Raw genomic sequence first — 23,553 nt, 5'->3', positions numbered from 1 at the left:
TTAAAAGTCTTAGTTACCAGAACATAAAATCCCTATAAAAAATCAATGAAGAGAATCAATTTTATTTTCCATTAATTAACAATTGGAATTGCGACATTTCTTGTATGTTTTAGTTCTTGGTTGATGTTTACCAACGAAATCATTCTAGAATAAAATTATTCAAACGATGAATAACTATTTCACTTGAAATAAAGGACCTCTCGATTACTTAAAAAATTAACAAAACTCCAATGAGAAAATAAAATGAATTATGAATTGTTCAAGAATTACGTAAAAGTGTGGATTGGAAACGAAACAATAAATGAATATCTGATAAACAGACTCCTCCACTGTTCAAATTGTAAACAATTAATTACAAATATTATTACAAAAGATCCTGTTACACCCCCCCTGGCAAATTCAACACCACTTCGAAGCTACACTCCCCATTCTATCCAATTCGGCAAGGACGCATTTTTTAACGGCTGGACAATACATTTCTTCATTGGTGCAGGTGTCGCTTTTAAGCCCACTGAGTTTCTCGCCGGATCTTTTCAGTGGCTCGTGTTTCATATTCGGTGGTAGATTCTACGAAGCACTGCTTTGCTAGGGCCAGTGTTAGCAATACTTGCAGTTTGTGCCCCGTGAGCTCACCTACACGTTCGGGTGAAGCTGAAATAGCCTCTAAGCATTGGTAGGAAAAAAAAGTTTTGTAAGTTTTCGTTGCCAAAGACATGGCTGTATGGAATATGTATGCTTTGCTTGTCGAACGACAAAAATAAACGGAAAAGAAAAGAACGAATAATAGAATTATAGGTTATGTTATGAATTGTTATGCAGTAGACGTGCGCTAATCATGTTCGGAAAAGGATTGAACATGACATCGTTCTTTAGAGTGTCGGAACTAGTTCCAGTAAACATGTTCGCGGAACTGTTTAGTTCCGCGGACATGTTAAGTCTAGTAGCTGTTTGTAGCTGTTTAGTTCCGCGGACATATTAAGTCTGGTAGCTGTATGTAGCCGTTTAGTTCCGCGGACATGTTAAGTCTAGTAGCTGTTTGTAGTGTAGCGTATCACGTATTAAATTATTATTAATTACACAATATTTTTCAAAAAAGGTATTACTAATACAATTTTTTTAAAACACTATATAAAAATAGATTGCCGCTGATGGCATCATTATAATTATTATTTTGTAAGGTTTTTAGTTTTAGGTTCATTGTTACAGTTTGTTTCATAATTTATTAATGTACTATTCCACTTTGTCATAATTTCAATTACTCTACTATTTTCATTATTTTTCAATGTATTGTACGATGCACCGGAAACTATAACCTATCAATTGTCAATTAAAATACCACGTTATTCTGATATACAACATATTGAGCTCGTTTTAGTTTTACAACCTTTTTCCCATAACCGAGATAACAAGATATTTTATTTTCATTACGTAATGTAGCTAACAAAACTAGCGAAAGTGGTGAATGTTTAAAAATTCTCTAATTTTTTATTATGATTTTCTAAGAAATGGTCTACAAACACTTAAGGTTAAGTGCTTTTAGGAATGATGCATGGTCAAGGTCAAAATCCTAAGCAAAACATTTTAATTCATTCAACTATCGACTGTAACACATAGGTCGTAGAACATAACTTCAATATTCATAAAAATGTAATGTGAAAGAACTCCACACGCAGTTGCATGCACGCGCTCCATCTCACTCCCTCGTATTAGCGCCATATTTCGCCTTATCTCTTTACGTGGACTCGTGTCAGTTCGGGACTCGTTCGGGTGGACTCGCCGCGCCACGCCTCCGCGCCGCGCGGTTTTTATGCTCTAATCATGTCCGCATGTCCGTCATGTTCAACGCGTTCGTAGTTCCTGCATAACAGTACACTTGGAATGGAAATGGAACTGTCTGAACATGTTAGCTTTGACAACTCGGATTGAATGATATAGTTCCATATGAGGACATAGTTCCAGGAACTATTTCGGTCCGGAACTACGCATGTCTATTATGCAGTGAGAGGACCGTAACAAATATCAGTACTATTTTAGACACTACTTTTTCTTGATACAAAAATGAATTTCATTAGGACAGTACCATTCGTTCCACAAATGACAAGATTGAGTTCGACAGCCAATGTTGAATTCGTAAATCGAAATCCAAGAAATTTAGAACGGATGCGAATAGCCAGAAAACCGGATGGATATCACTTAGAGAAACCTGGAAGGAAATATTGGCACAAGTTCGTAACTAAAACAATGTCTTTCTCTTATTGACTACCTCAAATAGACAGGCTGACCTTTTAGTATCTTTTGTCTGACTCAGCGAACGTGCTCACGTCGTAGTTAAGTAACCGGAGCTCATAGCTAGTATCGTGAATGCCGCCACACACCTTGAGACATGAAGACGGTGACTCGACTGTCCTAACGACTGTCTCACTGCAGACCAAAATCCATTAATGCAGGAGTTTTTTTCTGCAGGAACAGACTGGATCATGGTACCTATTTGAGCATGCTTACAATACTCCCTGCCAACAGTAAAATTTATATTAAACAGTCACATAAAATGGAAGGCTCATAAAATGTATCGAAAAAAACTAAATGTCTGCTCATAAAGAAGAGACACTGTAGCTCATTTTACCAACTTGAATAGAGCTGTTGCTCACCCAACATGCTAGTTATGGTATTTATGGACAGAGTTCTTGTCTCTTTGTTCTTACTGATATGTACCATGTTATGAATTCTTTGGGATTGCTTATAACTACTATACAATTTTATAAACTCTGTACCCATGAGGCTTGTGGAGGGCATTAAGCAATAGGCAGCAGCTTGACTCTGTCCCTGGCATTGCTGATGTCCATGAGCGACGATAACCACTTACCATCAGGTGGGCCGTATGCTCTCGTCTACCTGCTCAGGCAACAAATAAAAAATACTGTGGTACCCACCTGTCCAAGTACATTTCATATCATTAATCCTTTAAATTTATCATTTTTTAGATTAGTTTTGACACCGGGAAACCGTTCAATAATAGCCAAAGTAATTCATTTTCTCAATGGCCCTGTTGTGGAGGTGAAGACTTCAGAGTGGGCATTACAGAAACAATTATACAGCCCCACAGATACCTGTGCGTACATCAGCCTCGGGAAAGTTTTGGCACAAAGATGCTTAGAATTTGGAATTACTGAAATGTACTGTGATCTAGAGCCTCAAAAGGGCGGGAAAGCTGAGAAATTCTTAGAGGAAGTGGTGAAGGGAGGAATTACACTACAAGAGCCAGAAGTATATAAAAAACCAAACCCTTGGGATCAGTTCAGGCCTGAAAAGCCATGGGAAATTCATGATGAATAAGATATTTGTTATTTTAATGAGTTCTAGATAATAATTTGCTAGTTTTGGCCTTGTTAATTGTAGGATTGAATGAATAAAATAAGAAATTTCAATTTTGCATCTTTCAAATTTTGTAGAACAAATCAGTAACCTTTCTGTAACATTACTTGTAGTTTTAGTTAATGTTTATTTAGATAATAAAGATTTGAGTTGTTTTCAATAATTTATCTGTTAATTAATCAATGTTTGGAAATGGTTAAGGGTTGGGAGAGCTAGTTACTAAGTGCATATATTATATGAATCCACAATACTAACACAATGTATTATTATGTAATGTTACGAGGACACTTTTTTACTGGTGGTATGTCTTGTGAGTCGCTAGACACCACCACCTTGCCTGTTTCTTGTGTGAAGCAGTAATGCCACGTACCATCCGGCTATGGAATGAGCTCCCCTCCACGGTGTTTCCCGAGCGCTATGACATATCTTTCTTCAAACAAGGCTTGTGGAGAGTATTAGGCGGTAGGCAGCGGCTTGGCTCTGCCCCTGGCATTGCTGAAGTCCATGGGCGACGGTAACCACTCACCATCAGGTGGACCGTATGCTCGTTTGCCTACAAGGGCAATAAAAAATAAAAATGCGTTTCGGTTTGAAGGGCGGGGCAGTCCTTTTACTTTTAAAAGTGAGAACTTCGAACTCATGTCTCAAGGTGGGTGGCGGCATTTACATTGTAGATATCTGTGGGCTCCAGTAACCACTCAACACGAGGTGAGCCGTGAGCTCGTCCACCAAGCTAATCAATAAATAAAAAAGCTTATTCACATAAAAGTAGGTTTTTTAATGCTGGTATCTTATCATCCGGCTCGACTAGAACGCTCGAAAAGTATAACGCCATCTATTGTCAGATAACGGAAACAGACATCGAAAGTACTTAACTTGTGAGGAATGTTCTCGACGATTCTAAGGATGCCATATCGACCATAAAAGCGTTGCAGAGATGGCACGCAGTCAGGAACTTCATCAGGTTTGAGCTCCGTGAGCTCACCTACTAGTTAAGGCGACGCAGATATAGCTTCTCAAGGCTATCAGCTTAAGTAGGAAAAAAAACCACGCAGTCAGTCAGTAATCGGAACTATTCCAAGCGAAACAACGAACGGATCACCTGAAGCGAATTGAGAATTTTAGTGTTCTGTCTGTGTTCTAAGTAATAAATACAGTTTTAAGTTGTACTTGGTGGAGCATTTATTTATCCCGAACCCCATCAGTATAATAAAAAGTATCCGCTGTAAGGGAGTCAAGGGAGTCAAATACCACGACTTCAAACGACGACAATTTTCTAATGAAATACGTACTGGACAAATGTTCACGATTGATTTCCACGGTGAAGGAATAACATCGTGTATAGTAACCGGCAAACATCGTGAGCAAATGACCTTGACTGCGCAGAACCGAATTTTAGATCACTTTGGTGGTGAGGGTGAGGCGCGACGGCAGGGGAAATCGTATCGAGCGCGTTATTGGTAGATCAGTCGAACCTTGCGTCCCGCACCGCGCCTTCGTTCCGCTTGCTCCCAAAAGTACGCTTGCGTACAGTGAAAAGTCTATCGTTATTAATCGTTAAGTTATATTTTGTTATAATTGCTTGTTGACTTTGTTGCCATTGCTATTTGTTGAATGTTTGTTGATTTTTTATAAAAAATACACTATGCCGCGACAAACTGGTGTAGTATTCAAAAGAAAGGGTAGAAAATTTGTGTACGACGTATATTGCTTCATTATAAAACAGGGGAAGAATGATATGAAATATATAATATACAGGGGAAGAATGATATAATATATGGAAAAAGTAAAACAGACTTCGGAAGCAACAAAAACATCAGTGAGTACTGTTAGGTGCATTATTAACGAAGCTAAAGGCTCTGGCTTGCTCATCGTGCTTGGGACTCCGGGTAAGAAAAGATCAGGGAAGAAGAAAGTTACCGGAATGGATAGTTTCGTTCAATCTGTAATAAAAAGATGTAATCATAATAACTACATAACAAGCAGCGAAACTCCGTACCGTAGAAAGGCTTCGAAAATTTTAAAGAAGGTATACATTTTAATGGCTCGGAATTAAGTTTACGACGAATTATGAAAGAGCTAGGCTTCAGATGGAAAAAAAAAACAGAAAATAATCGGAAGCTGGTAATTGAAAAAAGTAACATTCGATTACTACGAATCGAATATCTTCAAAAAATAATTAATTATAGACAAAAAAGAAGATCGAACCGACCGAGTCGTAAACTACACCGATGAGCCCTATGTCGACTTATCACGATGATGGCGACTCGGGTGATGAAAACAGTGATGATGATAATGGTCAAGATTATGATAACGAAAAAAAAATTACAAATACCAGCTTCGCTTCAACTGAACGAAGACCTGGCAACAGCTCTAGTTTTGACTTAATAGAAGGAATATCTATTTTACCCCAAGATTAAATTATTACAATTATTAACCTATATTTTTTGTTGATGTTCTAATAAATATATAAATAAATACATATGTTGATTTTAATAATTTAATTGCATTATGACGCAGAGTAAATAATGTTTTTGCACGTGAGTGTACCATGCGCAAACTTACCCCCACTACGTCAACAAATGCTCAAGAAGTTTGCCGGCTATTATAATAAAAATGTAATCCCCAAATTATAATTTGCGTAATTACTGGTGGTAGGACCTCTTGTGAGTCCGCGCGGGTAGGTATCACCACCCTGCCTATTTCTGCCGTGAAGCAGTAATGCGTTTCGGTTTAAAGGGTAGGGTAGCCCTTGTAGCTATACTGAGACCCTTAGAACTTATATCTCAAGGTGAGTGGCGCATTTACGTTGTAGATGTCTATGGGCTCCAGTAACCACTTAACACCAGGTGATCTGTGAGCTCGTCCACCCATCTAAGCAATAAAAAAATATTGAAAAATTGGTACCCGCCTGCTGGTTTCGAACATCGTTGCATCGCAGCTACGAATGGCTACGAATAAGATAGATTCTATACGAATGCACCGGACGTGATAACCTTTAGGCCACGACGACTTGCAGAATAGTTTAGTCTATGCATACCTTACGTTTTGTCTATGGAGGGTTATACCCTCCAATCCCTCCATAGTTTTGTTAAATGTCAAATAGATTCAAGATTTCATTTTAATACTAATTATGTTAGCTTTCATAAAACCTGATTATATATAACAAAGTAAACTATAAATAAACGACGCATATTTAATAATATTACATAAAGCAATAATATACCGTTTTTAATTAAATTTTATCCTTTTTAAAATAAATAAGGATGCTAGGTCATCGAAAATAAAATGGCGGAAAAAAATGGCGTCCAGTTCTTTTTAGAACCCTGTCTTTTATATAGGCATCTCTTTTCAATACACTGCAAAGTCCATAAGGCTAGGGAGTAGGAGCGCGCACGCGTCGTGATCAATAAGTCCACGTGATCTGTCGTCACTTCGTCGAAACTCGCGTAATTGCAAAATGCAAAATGAGTAGGAAAGAAACGTTTTTGTTACAATGAAATCACAAATATTTTTCCATTGAAAGTTTAAGTGTTGTGTGTTATAAAATGCCAGCGTCAATCGGCGTTAATTTACGCGTGACGGGGCATTGTAGCCAAGGCGGGAGAAAGTACATGGAAGATTTGTTTTCCGTTGCTTATCAACAAACTGAGGATGAGCGGGATTTAGAGTACGCTTTTTTCGGCATTTACGACGGACATGGAGGCAGCGAAGCCGCAGCGTTCGCCAAAGAACACCTAATGGATTCAATTGTAAAACAGCGACAATTCTGGTCGGACAACGACGAGGATGTTCTAAAAGCCATCAGAAATGGTTATATGCTGACCCACTTGAACATGTGGAAAGAGCTAGGTAAACAACTCTTCTTTAAATTTATATGTCTTTCTGTTTAGGTAGAGAGCAAAGGTATTATCAGGTGATTGTACAACATATTTGGCTTGACCTTGTTAAAAGTTCTTAGTACCTACTTTTTTTGATGATTTGACATTGAGGCACCAAAATTGTTTCTACCTATTGTTTTGATGGTAATAACGTGATGATGTTGTATGAAGTTCCAAACTATAAAAACGATAGTAAAAGGTTTGCGTAATTTTGGAAACTCCGTCATTGGTGAAAGCAGTTTATCAAGTTTCGAGGGGATTAATTCAGGTTTCCTCTTGCGAAAATATATTTGTGTAAGGTCTATTATTGCTGTAGATAAACATACGAATAGTTTAAATATATTAATTAGAAAGGGGTCTATTAAGGTTTTTGTATTTTTAAAGGTTCTTAAATGCTGAAATTAAAAACAAAATAAATTATTATAAGACTGAGTTTCCAATATTAAATAAATAATTAACTAGGAGTCTATAAATGTTTGCATAATATAATATAAACACATTAGTAGTCCAATTGTGATGTTTAATATGCCAGTTTGTAAAATAAGTAATTAAAAATATAAAATATTGTTTGACTTCAATATCAAACAGCATTTATTAGTCCATCGGGCTGGGATCATTTCAAATACAACATGTCAATGATTCATGTCCTCCAGTTGAAATTGTCTCAAGTTCACAGTTATTTGGAATGTAAATTATAATTGAATGTTACATTTTTTCAGAAAAATGGCCGAAGACAGTGACAGGCTTGCCAAGCACAGCAGGCACGACAGCCAGTGTGGCTTTTATTAGACGAGGAAAAATATATGTTGGACATGTCGGCGATTCGGCAATCATACTTGGTTACCAAAAAGAAGGTACTATAAAGCTTTTTTTCTTACCTATTCTGGTAACCTCGATGGGTTTAAGATTTAACGAATTAGTAAATTGCAAATTTTTTCAAAACCTCAATTCATTGTGAATTGACTGAAATTAACTAGTACTCTTAACAGTTATAATTTCTGATCCTTTATAATGTTTTTCATGTTTTAAATCTATAATGCAGATTTTTGTTACAAAAATTGGAAAACGATTAGTGATTATGAATTGTGTTCTTAAGGTAATGAAATACTAAATAAGGATAAAATGTCACATCTCAGGTTCAGAAGAATGGGCTGCAAAACCTCTAACATTAGATCATAAACCAGAATCAACAACAGAGATTGAAAGGATACAAAGGTGTGGTGGTAAAGTGGTCTCCAAAGCTGGTGTTCCTCGGGTTGTATGGAACAGACCACGACCTGGACACAAGGGACCAATAAAAAAGAATACACCAATGGACGAGATACCTTTTCTTGCTGTTGCGAGATCACTAGGGGACTTGTGGAGTTATAATCCTCAGAATGATGAGTTCATAGTCAGTCCAGATCCTGATGTTGGGGTTCTTACTATTGATCCTACAAAATTTCGGTAAGGTCTTTTTTATGTTTTTTTATCCTAAGTTATTTTTTTGTAAAGATTTATTATTAAATAAAGTTAACTGTACTCGATAGTATTCTTGATATTAAACCGGTCAACTGAATGAGTTAAAAAACAAATCTTTTTTCACTGACATTTGAATGAGTTCACGGCCCATCTGGTGTTAGGTTATTAAGTAGATTCCATACACATAAACATGGGAATGCCACTGCCCTTGAGACATTCACATGGCTATGGTTTGGCTTAGATTATCAATACCCTATTGCGTCCTATCGGTGTCATAAAAGGGAATCACCAGAGAATGGGCAGTAATACTCTTTATGAATATTATACGAACAAACTGAGATGACTGATGGTACGGTGGGTGGTAGTCACTCCTGTAATGAACATTACTATTATAATATCAATGTGATGTTTGTCTTTCAAAATGATACTAATGTTATGGTTGTAAATGCTCTGGCTGTTTTTTTGTGTATATTTATAATCATTTATCAATTTTATGTTTTACACATTACTTTTGATACAGAAAAAGTATTCTTAATATTAGTACTCCCTAATTTTACACATAAAAAATCCATAAAAGTTTTTTTATCCTTAATAATTATGTGATAATGTTTCAGGTGTCTTATTTTTGGTACCGACGGCTTATGGAATATGATATCACCCGAAGGTGCTGTAAATTTAGTTCAAGCCACAGAAAAGCATAATGAGGCTGCATTAGTTGGTGGGAATAGCAATCAACCTAGGGATTGGCTTAATCCATCAAAAAGCCTTGTTGATCATGCATTAGAGAGGTAAAGTCATGATTACTTTAGTATTCTATAATAACAAACTTAGTTGTGTTCTTCTGTTTCCATGCCCATGAAAACCTAATATTGTGAAGTTTATTAGTCAGAAGAGGGGAACAGGGAATCATAAAAAATATAGACTATAAGTATCTACCTGTTTGTAGTAATATGTTTAAAATATTAATAAAATTTTATAGGTGGTCTAATACCAGAATGAGAGCTGATAATACATCAGTAGTAACACTAATGTTGGACCCGCCGGGACCACCGCGTGCCACCGTGCTGCGGTCTCGCAGTGCCGCGCCACGAGCCCCGGCCGACCCCGCGCCCCGCACCGACCCCGCGCCCCTCCCCGACCGACCCGTGCCGCAGAACGGACTCACCATCATGACGCGCTACTCCGACGCAGACCGCACCGCCGCGCCCCTGCCCCCGCTCCCCCCCTGCGCCACGCTCGACACCCGCCTCTCCGTGGCGCCCACAGACGACGCCGCCAGCGCCGCCAGCCCCGCCGGCACAGCTTCCGCCACTGAAGACACCGATACAATCACTACGTATGGGAATCCAGCCGAGTCGTACTTTATGGCGCGCCTCCTCAATCGCACCAAAATAGTCAATTCGCTCGCTTCCGTACCCGAAGAACTCGCACACGTCGACATCCCCCCGTCGGAGACGCGCGAGACGACGCCGCCGGCGACGCGCCTTTCCGTGCCATCGCCGCCGCCGGTGTCCGACGTCGCATCTGTTGCTCCCGTCGAACCGAGAGAGCCCTCCCCCCAGCCCTGCGACCCAGACGAGGTTGAAGACAGTGCTCCGCCCGACGATGGCTGCATTCAAATTAATGAAGTGTCGTCGAGTTCTCCTACGGAAGCCCCGCCCAGGCAACGCGGTCGCCGTTCCCGCGCCGACCTTCGTCCCGACGAACCGCCCGTCGCCAACGACCGCGTGCTGCGGTCACATAACGACGCGGAACCGCCGCCCCGGCCGAATACCCGGCAAACCGCTACAAGAAGTAAAGGAAACACAGTTTCCCTAGACCGTGTCGTCATTCTGACGCGTCGTGCGCAATCGCAAACGACGCCAGTTCCGAACAAAACTGAACCGCGTACACCTGCCAGGAAGGCTCAGAGCGGGTCCGATGAAACTGTACCGGTAGATGAAGAGGCCGCGAAGGGAGCCAGAATGACGAGATCACAGGGGGGCACTGCAACTCCTCTAGCTCAAAAGATAACCCGCAGCATCGGTGCGTATGCGCGGGAACTGCGGGGAGCGGCTGTGGCGGCGGCGGCGGCGGCGGGCGCGCGGGCGGGAAACTCGGCGCGCGCCCCGGGGCCGGCGCGGCGGACCCCGGCGGCGCGGCGGCAGGGCGCGCGCTCCAAGGAGAACCTCGGCGCAGGGAGGGACCGCGCCCCCGCCCCCGCCGCGCCACCCGCCTCCCGCCCGCCGCGCCGCCGCGCTTCCGCTGACGAGGTGCACTCCACTACCTCGGAGCCGGCGGCTTCCCGTCTGGAGGCCCGGGCGCTTCGGTCACGCAACGAGCCAGCGCCACCTCCAACCAAGCGGGCCCGGCGCGAGACTGCGTCGTACAAGGCGGCCGTGGAGCGGGTGGCGCGGGGGCTCGGCAAGCGTGCGTCGGGTCCGTGGGCGCCGGCGCTGTCGCTCCGCAATCGTCTCCGGCGCCGGCTCGTCAAGTAGCCGCAGAAGCCAAAGAAACCCCTCGTGTCCGTCGAGCGTCCATAGCGACTCCGCAACTATAGTACAAACGAACACGTAGAACGTTTACTCGTAAGTTAACCGCGTGGACCAGGAGCGTTAGGTTAGTCTAGCTAATATTTATTTTCACCTTATTTTTAGCTTCTGTTCTGATGCATTTAATTTAAGACGGATAGTGAATCTGACATCGACGCGGAGACGCGAGAACCTCTCGGGGGCGACCGCCCGTGTGCGATGTGACTGTTATTATTTTCAAACGCATATTATATTATTATGAAAACAATTCTAATAAAAATTAGTATACATATTTGGTTTATTGTAAAAATTTAGGATTAGACCACGAGTGCTTTCTCCATACTAATAATTAAGAGTGCTAATAAATTGAGTAGTTGTACAAAATAATGTAATGAATTTATGATCACCAAAATTTACGTTCTACACCGTTATGTATACCGTTTTTCGCTGAATAGACAGCGGACAAGTTATTCTTTTACGAAAAGAATTGTTTATATACAGACTTCCTATAATTAAGCTTTATTGATTTCTAAGAGAGCTCATACGAATGTTGTTGAAACTATTTAAAACGATGACGGAATAAATAGATAAATAAAACATTAGTGAAATATTAAGTTTATTCAAGTGTCTCTTACTAATAAACATATCTAGGAATGCTGTCTTTCACAAGTACCGAAACAAAGTGATAACTTAGAAGTACTATACATTTTGTATGCTTTTTTTTAATGATGGTCTTGTGAAATGACAGCCTTTGTATTAGTCTAATTTCGCTCGCAAGTATAAATTCACTTTTCAATGCGGAAAGAATTAAAAATAAGTAAAAATTTTGATAGAGGTTGAGTATATGTCGCCAGTTTTGTAACGTATGGATCTAGAAAAAAGTATTTATTGTAACAATTAAAATAATGGCGTTCTAGGTGACCTACATACATGTCAAATTAACAAAAAATTAAAAGGTCAACAGTGGGTCAAAATCAACATTAAATATTGACATTTTTGACACAGCAATCAAACCAAGATGGTAAAAAAAAAACTTGTTGACTTGAATATAATTCCTTTGTAATGAATGGTCTGTTTTGTTTATACTTGCGAGAATCAAAATCGGAGCCTTAAATACAAATAAGCAATAATGAGGTGCGTATTCGTGCTTAAAATATATCGATATTTCTAATTTTATTGTGTGTTTATTAAAAATGTATGGAGTTCTGAGATGTTCGATCTATTTACAAATTGTTAAAGCCGATTTTTTATTCATTAATTAAGACGGTTTAATAAATTTATTATATTATGCATGCCTATAAATAAACGAATGTTTAGGGACTGGTGAACATAAACTTTAATGAAGTGGAAAAAAAAACTTTTTTACTTTTACCGTTCTATGTCTTTTTCATTTTCTCAGTTTTTTTTTTTAATAGTCATATATCGTCCTTTATGATATATGACTATACGTATTTCAACTATCTTCACTGCCAATATACATACACGTATTTACAAGAAATAATTTTATTTGTTTGTGTAATTAAATCACTTTTTTAAGTTCATTATCCGTTGTTATAGTCTCGGGACCCAGCTTGTACTCCACTTAATATTGTGTTTGTATGTGATTATGAAACCATTGAATATTTTCGTGCGACCAAAAAGAGAAACAAACCGTTTTTTTTGTTGTTGCTGTAAAAATAAAACTTAAAAATATATTTAGACGAATAAAACTCGCGTCATTAAATGATATAATATATTTCTAAGTACCTAATTAGGGGGACCTATTGTAAGTTGAACAAAATGTCCAAGATTTTGTAAATATTTTTTTATTAAATATAGGTGAAGTATTTGTAATATGATGTGCCTCATATGTTACCGTTACGACAACAAATATTTAGGTGTTCTTTGATATATTGAGATATGTATTTTTATGAAGAGTAATAAAAATTTATGCATTGTAATTTAGCTATTAGTAAAGAGGATTTCTAATATAATTTTGTTAAGATAATTGTGTATAAATTTAAAAAGTCTGTCACTTACATCACGTTTGTAGCACAGACAAATTTAAAATGTATTTGAGATCATATTTAATAATAAAGCAATTGATGAAAATCAACACTGAATATTTTTAAATCGAAATCTTTCTAATAATGTTTCGAACGAAACAAAATCTGTATACTATGTATGTTATTTTCAACTCGCACTCATCATGAGCTTATCAAAATGAACCAGTGGCTAAACTACTTAGCATAACGTATGGCAATTGTCTTCGCTGTTGAATAAATAAATAAAATTTATCATTTAATATTGGTGTAAGTGATGGTGGTTATGTTTATAAAAACTGCTCTAGCATAATTTTGTAAGCAAAAGGGTATATTTAATTGCCTTGAATAAAACCATATAGAATTGTTATGGCGAACGCTGACTAGATCGATGCTAAAGTTTAATTATATACATAACTGAAGATAAAAGGAATATAATGTAGATTTTATTTTTTGATTTAAATAAAGTTTGTATAAAAATGTTTTGTTTTATTTAAGACTAGCTTTTGCCCGCGACTCCGTCCGCGTGGAATAGTTACTTTGGCATAACGATAAATTTTACCACCCCTTTACTTACGTAGAAAGTGAAAATATTTTGAAACATTATTTATTGGTGCTCTTGTATTGGTCTTACCGTGATGTTATATAGCCTATACCCTTCCTCAATAAATGGGCTATCTAACACTGAAAGATTTTTTCAAATCGGACCAGTAGTTCCTGAGATTAGCGCATTCAAACAAACTCTTCAGCTTTATAATATTAGTATAGATAAGTGTTTCACTGGGACGCATTTTTTTCTGAAAGATGCTTGCACGCCACCTCTCGCACGTCGTTGGTACTGTACCAAAGACAAGGAAAAGCATTACTGGCAACTTAATATTCATTTAGGAATTAAATGTGAGATTAAATAATTATATCTGTATAGTTCAAATATCAAGTGTAGTTGGTCAGAGACTTATGGCCTTATGTTAAGATTAATAATATTATGCATAAATTGGTTTTATAGATACCTATCTGCAATATACCTAGTCAGGTCATAAATTCTGTCACATGTTTAATGTAAAATAATTGAAACAAGTTTATTCATTATGTAACCATTCATATACTAAAATGAACTTAACAAAACATAGATTCTTATGACACTAAAGTTTATTCAAAATGACCTCCGTGATTTTGAATACAGGCCTTCAATCTGCGCGGCCAGTCGTCTATCGCAGCACGAACGAGGTCCATGTCAATATCGGCGGCTGCCTTAAGCAAGGATGTCTTGAGTGACTCCAAATTGGGATGAGGCTTTGAGCACGCCTTTTCCTCCAAGTGTTGCCATATCTTGTAATCTAACGGATTCAAATCTGGACTGGAGGAGGGCCAGTCTTCGTGCCGGATGAAGTTGATTTCACGCGCCGCCATCCAGTCTTGTGTGCTCTTCGCTCTATGAGCTGGCGCCGAATCTTGTTGGAATACCCAGTGCCTGTTATTGAACATGGTATGAGAAACAGGTTCCACAAGGTTCGTCAGGACTGTATTTTGATACACAACTGCATTCATTTTTACACCTTTCTCACAAAAATGTAGCTCTGTTAAGCCCCAATAAGAAACTCCCAACCATACCATGAGCGAGGATGGAAAATGACCTCGTTGGACACGCGGAATACGGTTGCTCGATTCTTCACTACTGTGTGCGTACACCTTATCATTTTGTTTGTTGTACCTCTCTTCTACGGTAAAAATTTTTTCATCCGAAAAAAGAATTTCTCGATATTTTTTTCCCGCGTACCGCTTCAACAAAGCGCGGCATCTCTTCAGTCTCAGGTCCATTAGACGAGCATTCAAACGATGTCCTGTTTTTCTTCGATATGCCCGAAGCCCTAAGTCTTCATTTAACACCCTTTTCACCGTGGTTCTGCTTAACCCCATCTGAAGGGCCAACAGTTTCTGCTTACGTTTGGGATTTCTTTGAATTCGCGCCTTCACAGCTTTTATCACTGCTGGAGTCCTAACAGACCGAGGGCGACCACTTCTTGACCTGTCATCTACACTAGAGTCTTCATTGTATCGTTTGATGGTACGATAAACGAATCTTTTGGTTATATTCAAATTTTTCAGTATGATAAAAATTTGAATTGGCGCGTAACCGCAACGATGCAACGCAATAACTGCAACACGGTCTTCTTTAAGCGTCCACTCCATTATTTAAAAATGACTAAAATTCTAAAAGTATACATTTTTATTTTCATGAACAATTCGACATTCGAATTCAATAAACTTTTTTGTGGCCAGCATTCTAAAAGAAAAGTTTTTACTGTGTGACAATACTTATGACCTGACTAGTTATTATATGATATAAACTAATTTTAAAGTTGAAAACATTTAAGTATGACTTGTCTTGATTTAAGATCGATCGATTGAAGATCTTTGATCGGTGGTCGATGTTCTTTTTTTGAAGTTATACTTTTTTAGGCGCGTTATGAAAAATTGATGAGAGTGAAATTTTACGATGCGCGCGCACCGTGACACAAAATTAACAGAAATGAAGTTGCCCACTAAATCGCTCATTACAATACGACCGGCGTAACTTGGCGAGTCTGAATATAGCCGCAGGTGAACTTTCGTGCATGTACACTCGTAAAAAAAAGTGTTATTAGCATTCATTTTTTAGTAATATAAATGACAAAATTATTATTTAATTTAATTCATACTAAATATTATTAAATTATTAACGTTAAATATTTATTATTAATTATTTAATATTTTAAAAAAAGAAATAAATTTAATAAAAATAAAGTATAACTTCTTACGCGCGTACATAAGTACACGCACCCTTTTTTATTTACTCCTTAGATGAGTGGACGAGCTTACAGCCCACCGGGTGTTCAGTGGTTACTGGAACCCATAGACATCTACAACGTAAATGCGCCACCCACTTTGAGATATAAGTTCTAAGGTCTCATGTATAGTTACAACGGCTGCCCCGTTCGTCTAGTTGCAGTATAGCCCACTGAGTTTCTCGCCGGATCTTCTCAGTGGGTGGCGTTTCCGATCCGGTGGTAGATTCTGCGGAGCACGGTTCTTGCTAGGGTTCGTGTTAGCAACGCCCCTGGTTAAAGGCCCGTGAGCTCACCTACTCGCTCGGTTACGCTGGCGTAGCCTCTCAAGGCTATCAGCTTAGTTAGGGAAAAAAGCAGTTATACGTTTTATGATAATATATTCTGATTTCTGTTAAGTTGTACATATTGAAAAAGGGCAATTTGTATTTTTTCTGTTAATTTTTGTCAGTGATAAATAGAATCCCTAATTTGTATGTAAGCGCCTGTAAGGTCTATAATATTAAACATTTTGTTTTGACTTTGATAGCGTGTAACGTGCTGTGATTTCGAGTTAAGGTGTTATTTTTTAAATCATTAAAACAGAATCAGACTTATTCGTAAGCACTTGAGGAGGATTTCACGTTAGCGTTTTCATGTAGATTTACCTGTTGACTATATCAATTAACTATCTCACTCGACTATTTAAATATTAACCAAAATTTAAATTCAAATAAAGACGCAGGTCTGTGAGTCAGCTAATCTGTAAGATAGATCTCTTTCTTGCACCCTGGTTCTCCAAAGAGTCTCCCCCAAAAGTAGTGGGTACTTTGGTGTAGGTACTTAACGAGAGATATACAGCATTGGCGTTGTTTTATACAGTCTCAAGAAAGCCGAAAGAACCTGGCCGATCGAGACAAAATCCTAATTATAGAACATAAAAAGGGAACTAAAGTCGAAACACACCACAAGGTATTTTAAAAGAAAGTTTTCAGTTGATACTACTGCTGATAGGCTGCTGGTTACTTAATGTTTATAATATTTTAAGCGTTATAAACACAATTGATAAATATTAATAGGACTATGCAGAAAATAACTATTTAACTAATGAGAATTGGGACAAAAATGCTATAGAGCGTTTTCCTATTAATGTTTGACGTAACTGTTATGTAGTGTACAATGTAGGTATGATTACGCGATGTCCACACGCCTCGTGGCCGTTGAATGCGGAAGCAAACGGGAGATGCATCGCATCGTTCCGTATTATTATCATGAATGGCTTTACCCGCCCCTATTTTTTCCCTCGTTTGTTTGTAGCCAGCTGCTCCTGTTCGCTTTCCTATTTCAATCGGTCAGGTTATAGTTTGGGCGAGCACTCTAGCGTCCTGCCTGCCGGTCTCCCAACCCAACTGACTAGTCAGTTGTAAGCGACGCACGAACTGTGCCACATCGCAGTGTTTTATTTTCACTATGTGACTGTTTAATATTGTTAAAATTGAGTAGTGAATTTAAACAAACAAATCAAATAAGTAAATATCTGTGCATACATTTTTTAATTAAAAATATGGCGTATTTTACAATAAAACGCGGGAATTGTCATGCGACAGTGCTGTGTTTTGTATTATTGATCGTGTTGTGAACGTGCACTTATTTACACTATGTAGCTTTATGCAGTTGTTTACGTTTATTCATAGTATTCTACTCTGATATCAGCGTTTCACTTCGGACGGATGCTATTATTAGAAAGGGGTTCGAACTTCGAAGTTATCGATTGGACGCGAGACGAAAGTTAATGGCTCACAAGTTGTTGGCCATTATTTTATACGGAAACAACGCTAGTTTCGAGACAGTAATAGAATATATCGCTCTGCACTATATCGATTCACGATAAATAAAGGGGACAAAGGGAACAGCTGCGTGCTGTGGCCAACGCGTAATTTCACTTCTGAAGGATAGTCTGATATTTATTTATTAGGCTATTGTTTGAAATTGAATTTAATCAAAATCATATTTATAACTACAGACCAGATCTATCAACTACTAAATATTATTACACTAATAATTAGTGTTTTTTTCTGTGGATAGACTAAGGTTCTAAGTTCTGTTCTATTTAATAAATACTTACAAAATGTACCCATATTATGTAAATACGCTATTAGTATTATCGATTGATCAATTCTATAAATAATCGAAATGATTTATTCGTAAAAAAATATTTTATCGAAATAAATATTTACCTACGTGTTTTTGGTTATTAAACGACAAAACCTAGAGTTCTTCGCAGTAAATTCTAGATAGATGAACAAAAGTATTTTAGACTTATTACCCGGGAGACACGCTCCATAAATTAGGAATATTTTTTAGGTTTCTATTAAAAGATAATAAAAAGGACAGAGATAATAGTTTCTGACCTCACCGCTATTAAGCTATGATCGCGTGACTGCTGACTTTTTTGGTTGGTGACTCCTTTGAAATATTTTTTTAAGAAGGAGATGTCATATCGCTTTGGGAACTCTGTGAGCGTTCTCATTCATCATCTGATCAACTGGTACGTGACAAGAATAATATTATAAAGGGCAATTTCGATGAAAGAATTCTGGGTGGTAGGGAAAATCTCTGCTCGAGTGTTCTAATGGTAAAAGCATATAGCGTTAACTCCATAGTATTTGTTGCATGTAAAATAATCTATGCATTAAAATATAGGATAATTTTATTAATCTGCAATATGCAGGACAATCTAGGGTTTGAACCATAGATAATACACTTATTATTTATTGTGCCTATGAACTGCGGATAACAATCGGCTTGAAATTTCATTGGATTAGCGTCAAAATGTCAAAAGCATTTTTGTTAAATTAGAAATTCCTTTCGGAAGGCAAGGTCAGAGTTGATGAAAGTTCTCAGAACCACATCTCTGTAAGCACGGAATACGTCTTAACAAGAAATTTCACACAAAGAAGCCACTTTCTTTATCGAATAAAATGATTATGCAATAATTCAAAAATTGAAAAAATAATGCAACAAGGAAGAAATATAATATACTTATGCGTTATTAAACTACTTGTAGCGCTGAAACTTTCGTATAGTCATAATATTTTTTGGACGTTTCGAACATTTTACAGTTTTTGACGTCAGTCATTCGTGACCAATAAAATAATTTAATGACAGTTAAAAACAAGAAATTAACCCTAAAACTAGTTTTAATCATACCAGCTACTCGCGAAAATCGAAGAAAGTACAATATATTCTATTTTCAATCGATAAGCACACACATGGCTGTTATGTTAATTTCTTTCTTAAAATTATTTTTGTCAACCTGATGGTTTTCAGGGAGAGATCGCTCAAGGCCATAGATTATACACTTAATATATTTGAGACTCAAGGCAATAAAACCACCCATTGTACGTTTGTGTTTAATATTTTGTATTCGCATTTATTTTGTTGTACAGCAAACTATTCTAATAAAATGGCTATTACTCTGCTGATCATTGAAAGGATTTGAAAACCATTTTAGTTTCTAGACCAAAGCCCCATTTAAACTAATCAAACTATTGTAATGTGGGTTCATTAACTTCATCAATATTAGATTGTTATGAGCATATATCACTATAAATTGTTGAAGGTGTACTGTCAAAACAAAATTAAACCGGATTTATAAGGCTGTATCGATTTCGCATTCTTCATGTGACCCGACTAGGTTTTTGCAAGTTTTTATGCGTAGACTAATACGTATCAGTTTTGTACGTTTGAAAAAAAAAACATAAAATTCAATCCAGCGAAAATCGATTTCTATATTCTCATGTTTTTGTGTTCGAATTAAATTTGATTTTATTTAACCGAATAATGTTGAGATCTCAAGCTTTTCAAGATGTCAGCAAAAGTGATAACGATTGTATTATTATGTAGGAAAGATTTATAAAATACTCAATCAATCACAAAGAATTTCGCCCGGGAACCATTGCCAGTCAAAAGTTATGAGGTAACAAACATAAAAAAAACATATAGTCGAAGTGAAACTGGGAACGTCATTTAATCCGCTCTCCAGCGTCATCTAGTTGTCCAAAGGTCACTGATTGATTCTCCTTGCTAGGTCAATTTACGTTGAACATAAGTTGTATACATTTTCATGCTCAACCTAGTTCACATGTCATCGAGCCGTAATAAGATACTACATATTACATTGTTTTTTTAGAATGTTGTAACTACCACGTGCGGACATTATTAAGGCTTCGTTAAAATTCTTATCACGTTTCTTACAATTGATTATATTAATTATTATGTAGGCACTTATAGTTCTGCAAGAGCAATTTTTTTTTAGGACTTGGTAGATATTTTTATTGCGTTATTTATGTAATGCGCGCTCATCAATTGGCGTATTTCGAATTAGTACCTACGTGTTGTGTTTTAGTTTATAATCTTTGTTTGTGCATTACCTATCTATCTTTATATATACACTAGCTGACCTGGCAGACTTCGTAGTGCCTCAATCGAGAAATAGAGGACCTAAACTTTTGTATAAAATAAACTTAAAACAAACAAAAGGAATCCTTCCGATGGGGGACACATCGCAGGAAAAACAAAATTGTTATTTTTATTTAATTCCGAGCAATTTCATATTTATCTACCTTTTAAACCTTCTCTGGACTTTCACAAATAATTCAAGACTAAAATTAGCCAAATCGGTCCAGCCGTTCTCGAGGTTTAGCGAGACTAACGAACAGCAATTAATTTTTATATACTTCGATCAACAATAGTAAATAAGTAACAACAGTAGTTACTATTGTTGATCGAAGTTTATATAATATAATCATAAAGATGAAAATATAATCATAAAGAAAAATCATAAAGATCTTTCTTTAATAAAATTAACTAGGCCTATTATATGGGTAGAGTATTTTATGGTTCGTTGGAATAATAACGCATTCGCTTCGGTCTTCGCGAGTCGAAGATCAAATTGGGACAATTTTACCGTTTAATTTCGCGATTTTTACTGTCATTACATTTATTTGCGAATGCTTTACAGTTGTCGTGGTCACGGATGACTGTCGTTCGAGTCGTTGCTTGAACTCCTAGCCTAGCAGCGGAGGAGCGTTACTTATGCTGGTTGATAGATTTTTGGGCATGCATAACCTGATTTGGTTGTTGGGGCGTCTCAAGCGAAGCACGGAGCCATCTAAGATTACTGTTCTCTATCTTCTGTCTCCAAACTATTTCATCTTCCCACCGTCTTCGCTTCTCTTCTCTTCACTCTTATTTCTTCGTCTTCATTCATCAACCCCCTGTTTTTTATTATTTTATACTGCTCTGCATGACTAAAACTACGAAGAAACTATCGAAATTATACTACTTACGCTATTATTATTTTTTGCTTAGATGGGTGGACGAGCTCACAGCCCACCTGGCGTTAAGTGGTTACTGGAACCCATAGACATCTACAACGTAATCGCGCCACCCACCTTGAGATATAAGTTCTAAGGTCTCAGTATAGTTACAACGGCTGCTCCGCCCTTCAAACCGAACCGCATTACTACTTCACGGCAAAAATACGCAAGGTGGTGGTTGGTACCTACCCGTGCGGACTCACAGAGGTCCTACTACCAGTAAAATTTAAATTAACATAATCTCCATTGCCTTTTGTTTTTCATAAACCGTCCTCAAGTCAAATATTCAATCGTAAGCATCCCTAAGCTTTATATATTTTATGAGTTCAGCGGAAGCAAGCACGAACACAATATTTGATCGATGCCTGCGTCTTGCTGAACCTTGTGTACCTACGTCTTTTCATATGAAAGACGATGCGACCTTGGCCCATTTATGCGACTCAATGGGATCTTCCTATACGACATTAAATGGTACCAGAACATTCCCGATCCTGCGGACCGAATAGTAAACAGTCGAAGTCGCCCAAAACACGTCATTTCGGATCCTCCTGAATCACTAACGGTGCTTTTAGATACCCCAAGTACCGGTCATCGTTCTCGTCGAACCCGTCGCTTGTGAAGAAGGGTTCGGCGAGTAAATTAACCTACAGATACAGCCCACTGAGTTTCTTGCCAGATCTTCTCAGTGGGTCGCGTTTCTGATCCGGATTATGCGAAATATGGCTCTTGCTAGGGTTCGTGTTAGCAACAACGTCAGGTCCCTCAGACACAGTCTACTGAGTTTCTCGCCGGATCTTCTCAGTGGGTCGCGTTTCCAATCCGGTGGTAGATTCCGCAAAGCACGGCTCTTGCTAGGGTTCGTGTTAGCAACGTCGTCAGTTTTGAGCCCCGCGAGCCCACCTACTAGTTAAGGTTACGCTGAAATAGCCTCTCAAGGCTTTCAGCTTAGGTAAGAAAAAAAAGTCAGGTTTGAGCCCCGCGAGCTCACCTACTAGTTCGGTGAATCTAGAATAATCCCTCGAGGTTATTAGAATAGGAAGGAGTCGTCCATTGTGCGATGGCATACAATACCTTTGACGCAGTTTTGTTCACGCTCCATGGCCGATGCGATGAAACCTTACACAAATCCGCGTAGTGCATGTTAGAATACGGGTTATAATCAGTGTCTAAAATTGTGCATGGTGCATTTGAAAAGGAAGCCGATTCAGGCAACTACCGACTATAGGAACAAGTTTAACAGAAAATATGACTTTTTGGCGGGTACGCGAGGAGTGAAGTTGTGTGATTTGTTTTATTTTGTTTATTTAGCGTTTCTTCAGGTTTAAATGTGTAATAAAGGTGGTTTATTAACTGTTTAATATCTGTGAAAGTGCACAAATGCGGGAAAATGAAACAAAGTTGCTGAACGTAACTTCTCGAAAAAGCATTGGAAAAAGTCTCAGTAAATGACCACCATTTTACTGAGACTATATTTTGTAAATGTAATTCGTTTTTAATCATTTATGTTATGTCGCGATTAGTTTCCTTCGTTTTTATTATTCGTTAACTGTAAATAATTAAAACGGCGAATTATAAAAATCTTATTACTTGACGCTGGCTAAAGCAGAAACCGTGCCGGAGCCAAAAAAAAAAAAGAAGAAGAACAGGAAATGTTTATACGCATAAGTATTTTATTAAGAATTAATCAATTTAATTATTAAAGCTTTTGAGTACCTATACATTCTACTTATGTATGGACTAAATTTTACTCATTGCTTACGTGTGAACGAGCTCATGGAACTAGTGTTAAGTGCATGCCGAAATCTGAAAGTTTATTTATTTATTTATTGCATAGATGGGTGGACGAGCTCACAGCCCACCTGGTGTTAAGAAGCCCATAGACATCTACAACATAAATGCCGCCGCCCACGTTGAGGTATAAGTTCTAAGGTCTCACTCAGTATAGTTACAACGGCTGCCCCACCCTTCAAACCGAAACGCACTACTGCTTCACGGCTGAAATAGGCAGGGTAGTGGTACCTACCCGTGCGTACTCACAAGACGTCCTACCACCACTAAGTCGATACCCAATTCAGTTCTATTGTCTCAACAGTGAAATAATTCTAATTATTATCTATCATATT

General features: G+C 38.0%; 3 protein-coding genes across 5 annotated transcripts in view; all 3 read left to right on the top strand.

Annotated features, from left to right (window-relative positions):
* The first annotated feature begins 769 nt into the window (after positions 1 to 769).
* Positions 770 to 3,535, top strand: mRpL18 (mitochondrial ribosomal protein L18). Of its 2 annotated transcripts, XM_089734017.1 has the most exons (3): positions 770 to 820; positions 2,001 to 2,225; positions 2,982 to 3,535. In XM_089734017.1, the coding sequence occupies exons 2-3, from the start codon at positions 2,059 to 2,061 to the stop codon at positions 3,331 to 3,333; spliced, it is 519 nt and encodes a 172-aa protein (XP_089590143.1). In that variant the 5' UTR covers positions 770 to 820; positions 2,001 to 2,058; the 3' UTR covers positions 3,334 to 3,535. The 2 variants fall into 2 exon arrangements, with proteins under 2 accessions (XP_089590143.1, XP_028043325.2); XM_028187524.2 differs by lacking the exon at positions 770 to 820 and having other exon boundaries at positions 1,984 to 2,225.
* Positions 3,536 to 6,728: 3,193 nt separating this feature from the next.
* Positions 6,729 to 13,725, top strand: Pp2C1 (protein phosphatase 2C). The gene is made up of 5 exons (XM_028187364.2): positions 6,729 to 7,224; positions 7,973 to 8,107; positions 8,390 to 8,699; positions 9,329 to 9,502; positions 9,694 to 13,725. The coding sequence occupies exons 1-5, from the start codon at positions 6,921 to 6,923 to the stop codon at positions 11,189 to 11,191; spliced, it is 2,421 nt and encodes an 806-aa protein (XP_028043165.2). The 5' UTR covers positions 6,729 to 6,920; the 3' UTR covers positions 11,192 to 13,725.
* Positions 13,726 to 17,442: 3,717 nt separating this feature from the next.
* Positions 17,443 to 23,553, top strand: part of LOC114252761 (uncharacterized) — a 102,123-nt gene continuing 96,012 nt past the window's right edge. The window contains exon 1 of one of the 2 annotated variants that reach the window (XR_016324342.1): positions 17,443 to 17,578. The gene's annotated coding sequence lies outside the window, so the exon portion shown is untranslated. The remainder of the gene's footprint in view (positions 17,579 to 23,553) is intronic. The other variant, XR_016324343.1, reaches the window with a different exon arrangement.

Source organism: Bombyx mandarina, chromosome 16 (genome assembly GCF_030267445.1).
Source record: "Bombyx mandarina strain Sakado chromosome 16, ASM3026744v2".
NCBI classification, from domain to species: Eukaryota; Metazoa; Arthropoda; class Insecta; order Lepidoptera; family Bombycidae; genus Bombyx; species Bombyx mandarina.
This window is presented reverse-complemented; position numbering and strand designations above follow the sequence as displayed.

What these genes read in the sequence shown, in the direction of transcription:
- mRpL18 (XM_089734017.1), top strand. Translation starts at nt 2,059, where the DNA reads ATGAATTTCATTAGGACAGTACCATTCGTTCCACAAATGACAAGATTG. An exon ending in GGAAGGAAATATTGGCACAA is followed by an intron (nt 2,226 to 2,981) that starts GTTCGTAACTAA and finishes ATCATTTTTTAG; the next exon opens with ATTAGTTTTGACACCGGGAA.
- Pp2C1 (XM_028187364.2), top strand. Translation starts at nt 6,921, where the DNA reads ATGCCAGCGTCAATCGGCGTTAATTTACGCGTGACGGGGCATTGTAGC. An exon ending in GAACATGTGGAAAGAGCTAG is followed by an intron (nt 7,225 to 7,972) that starts GTAAACAACTCT and finishes ACATTTTTTCAG; the next exon opens with AAAAATGGCCGAAGACAGTG. An exon ending in GTTGATCATGCATTAGAGAG is followed by an intron (nt 9,503 to 9,693) that starts GTAAAGTCATGA and finishes AAAATTTTATAG; the next exon opens with GTGGTCTAATACCAGAATGA.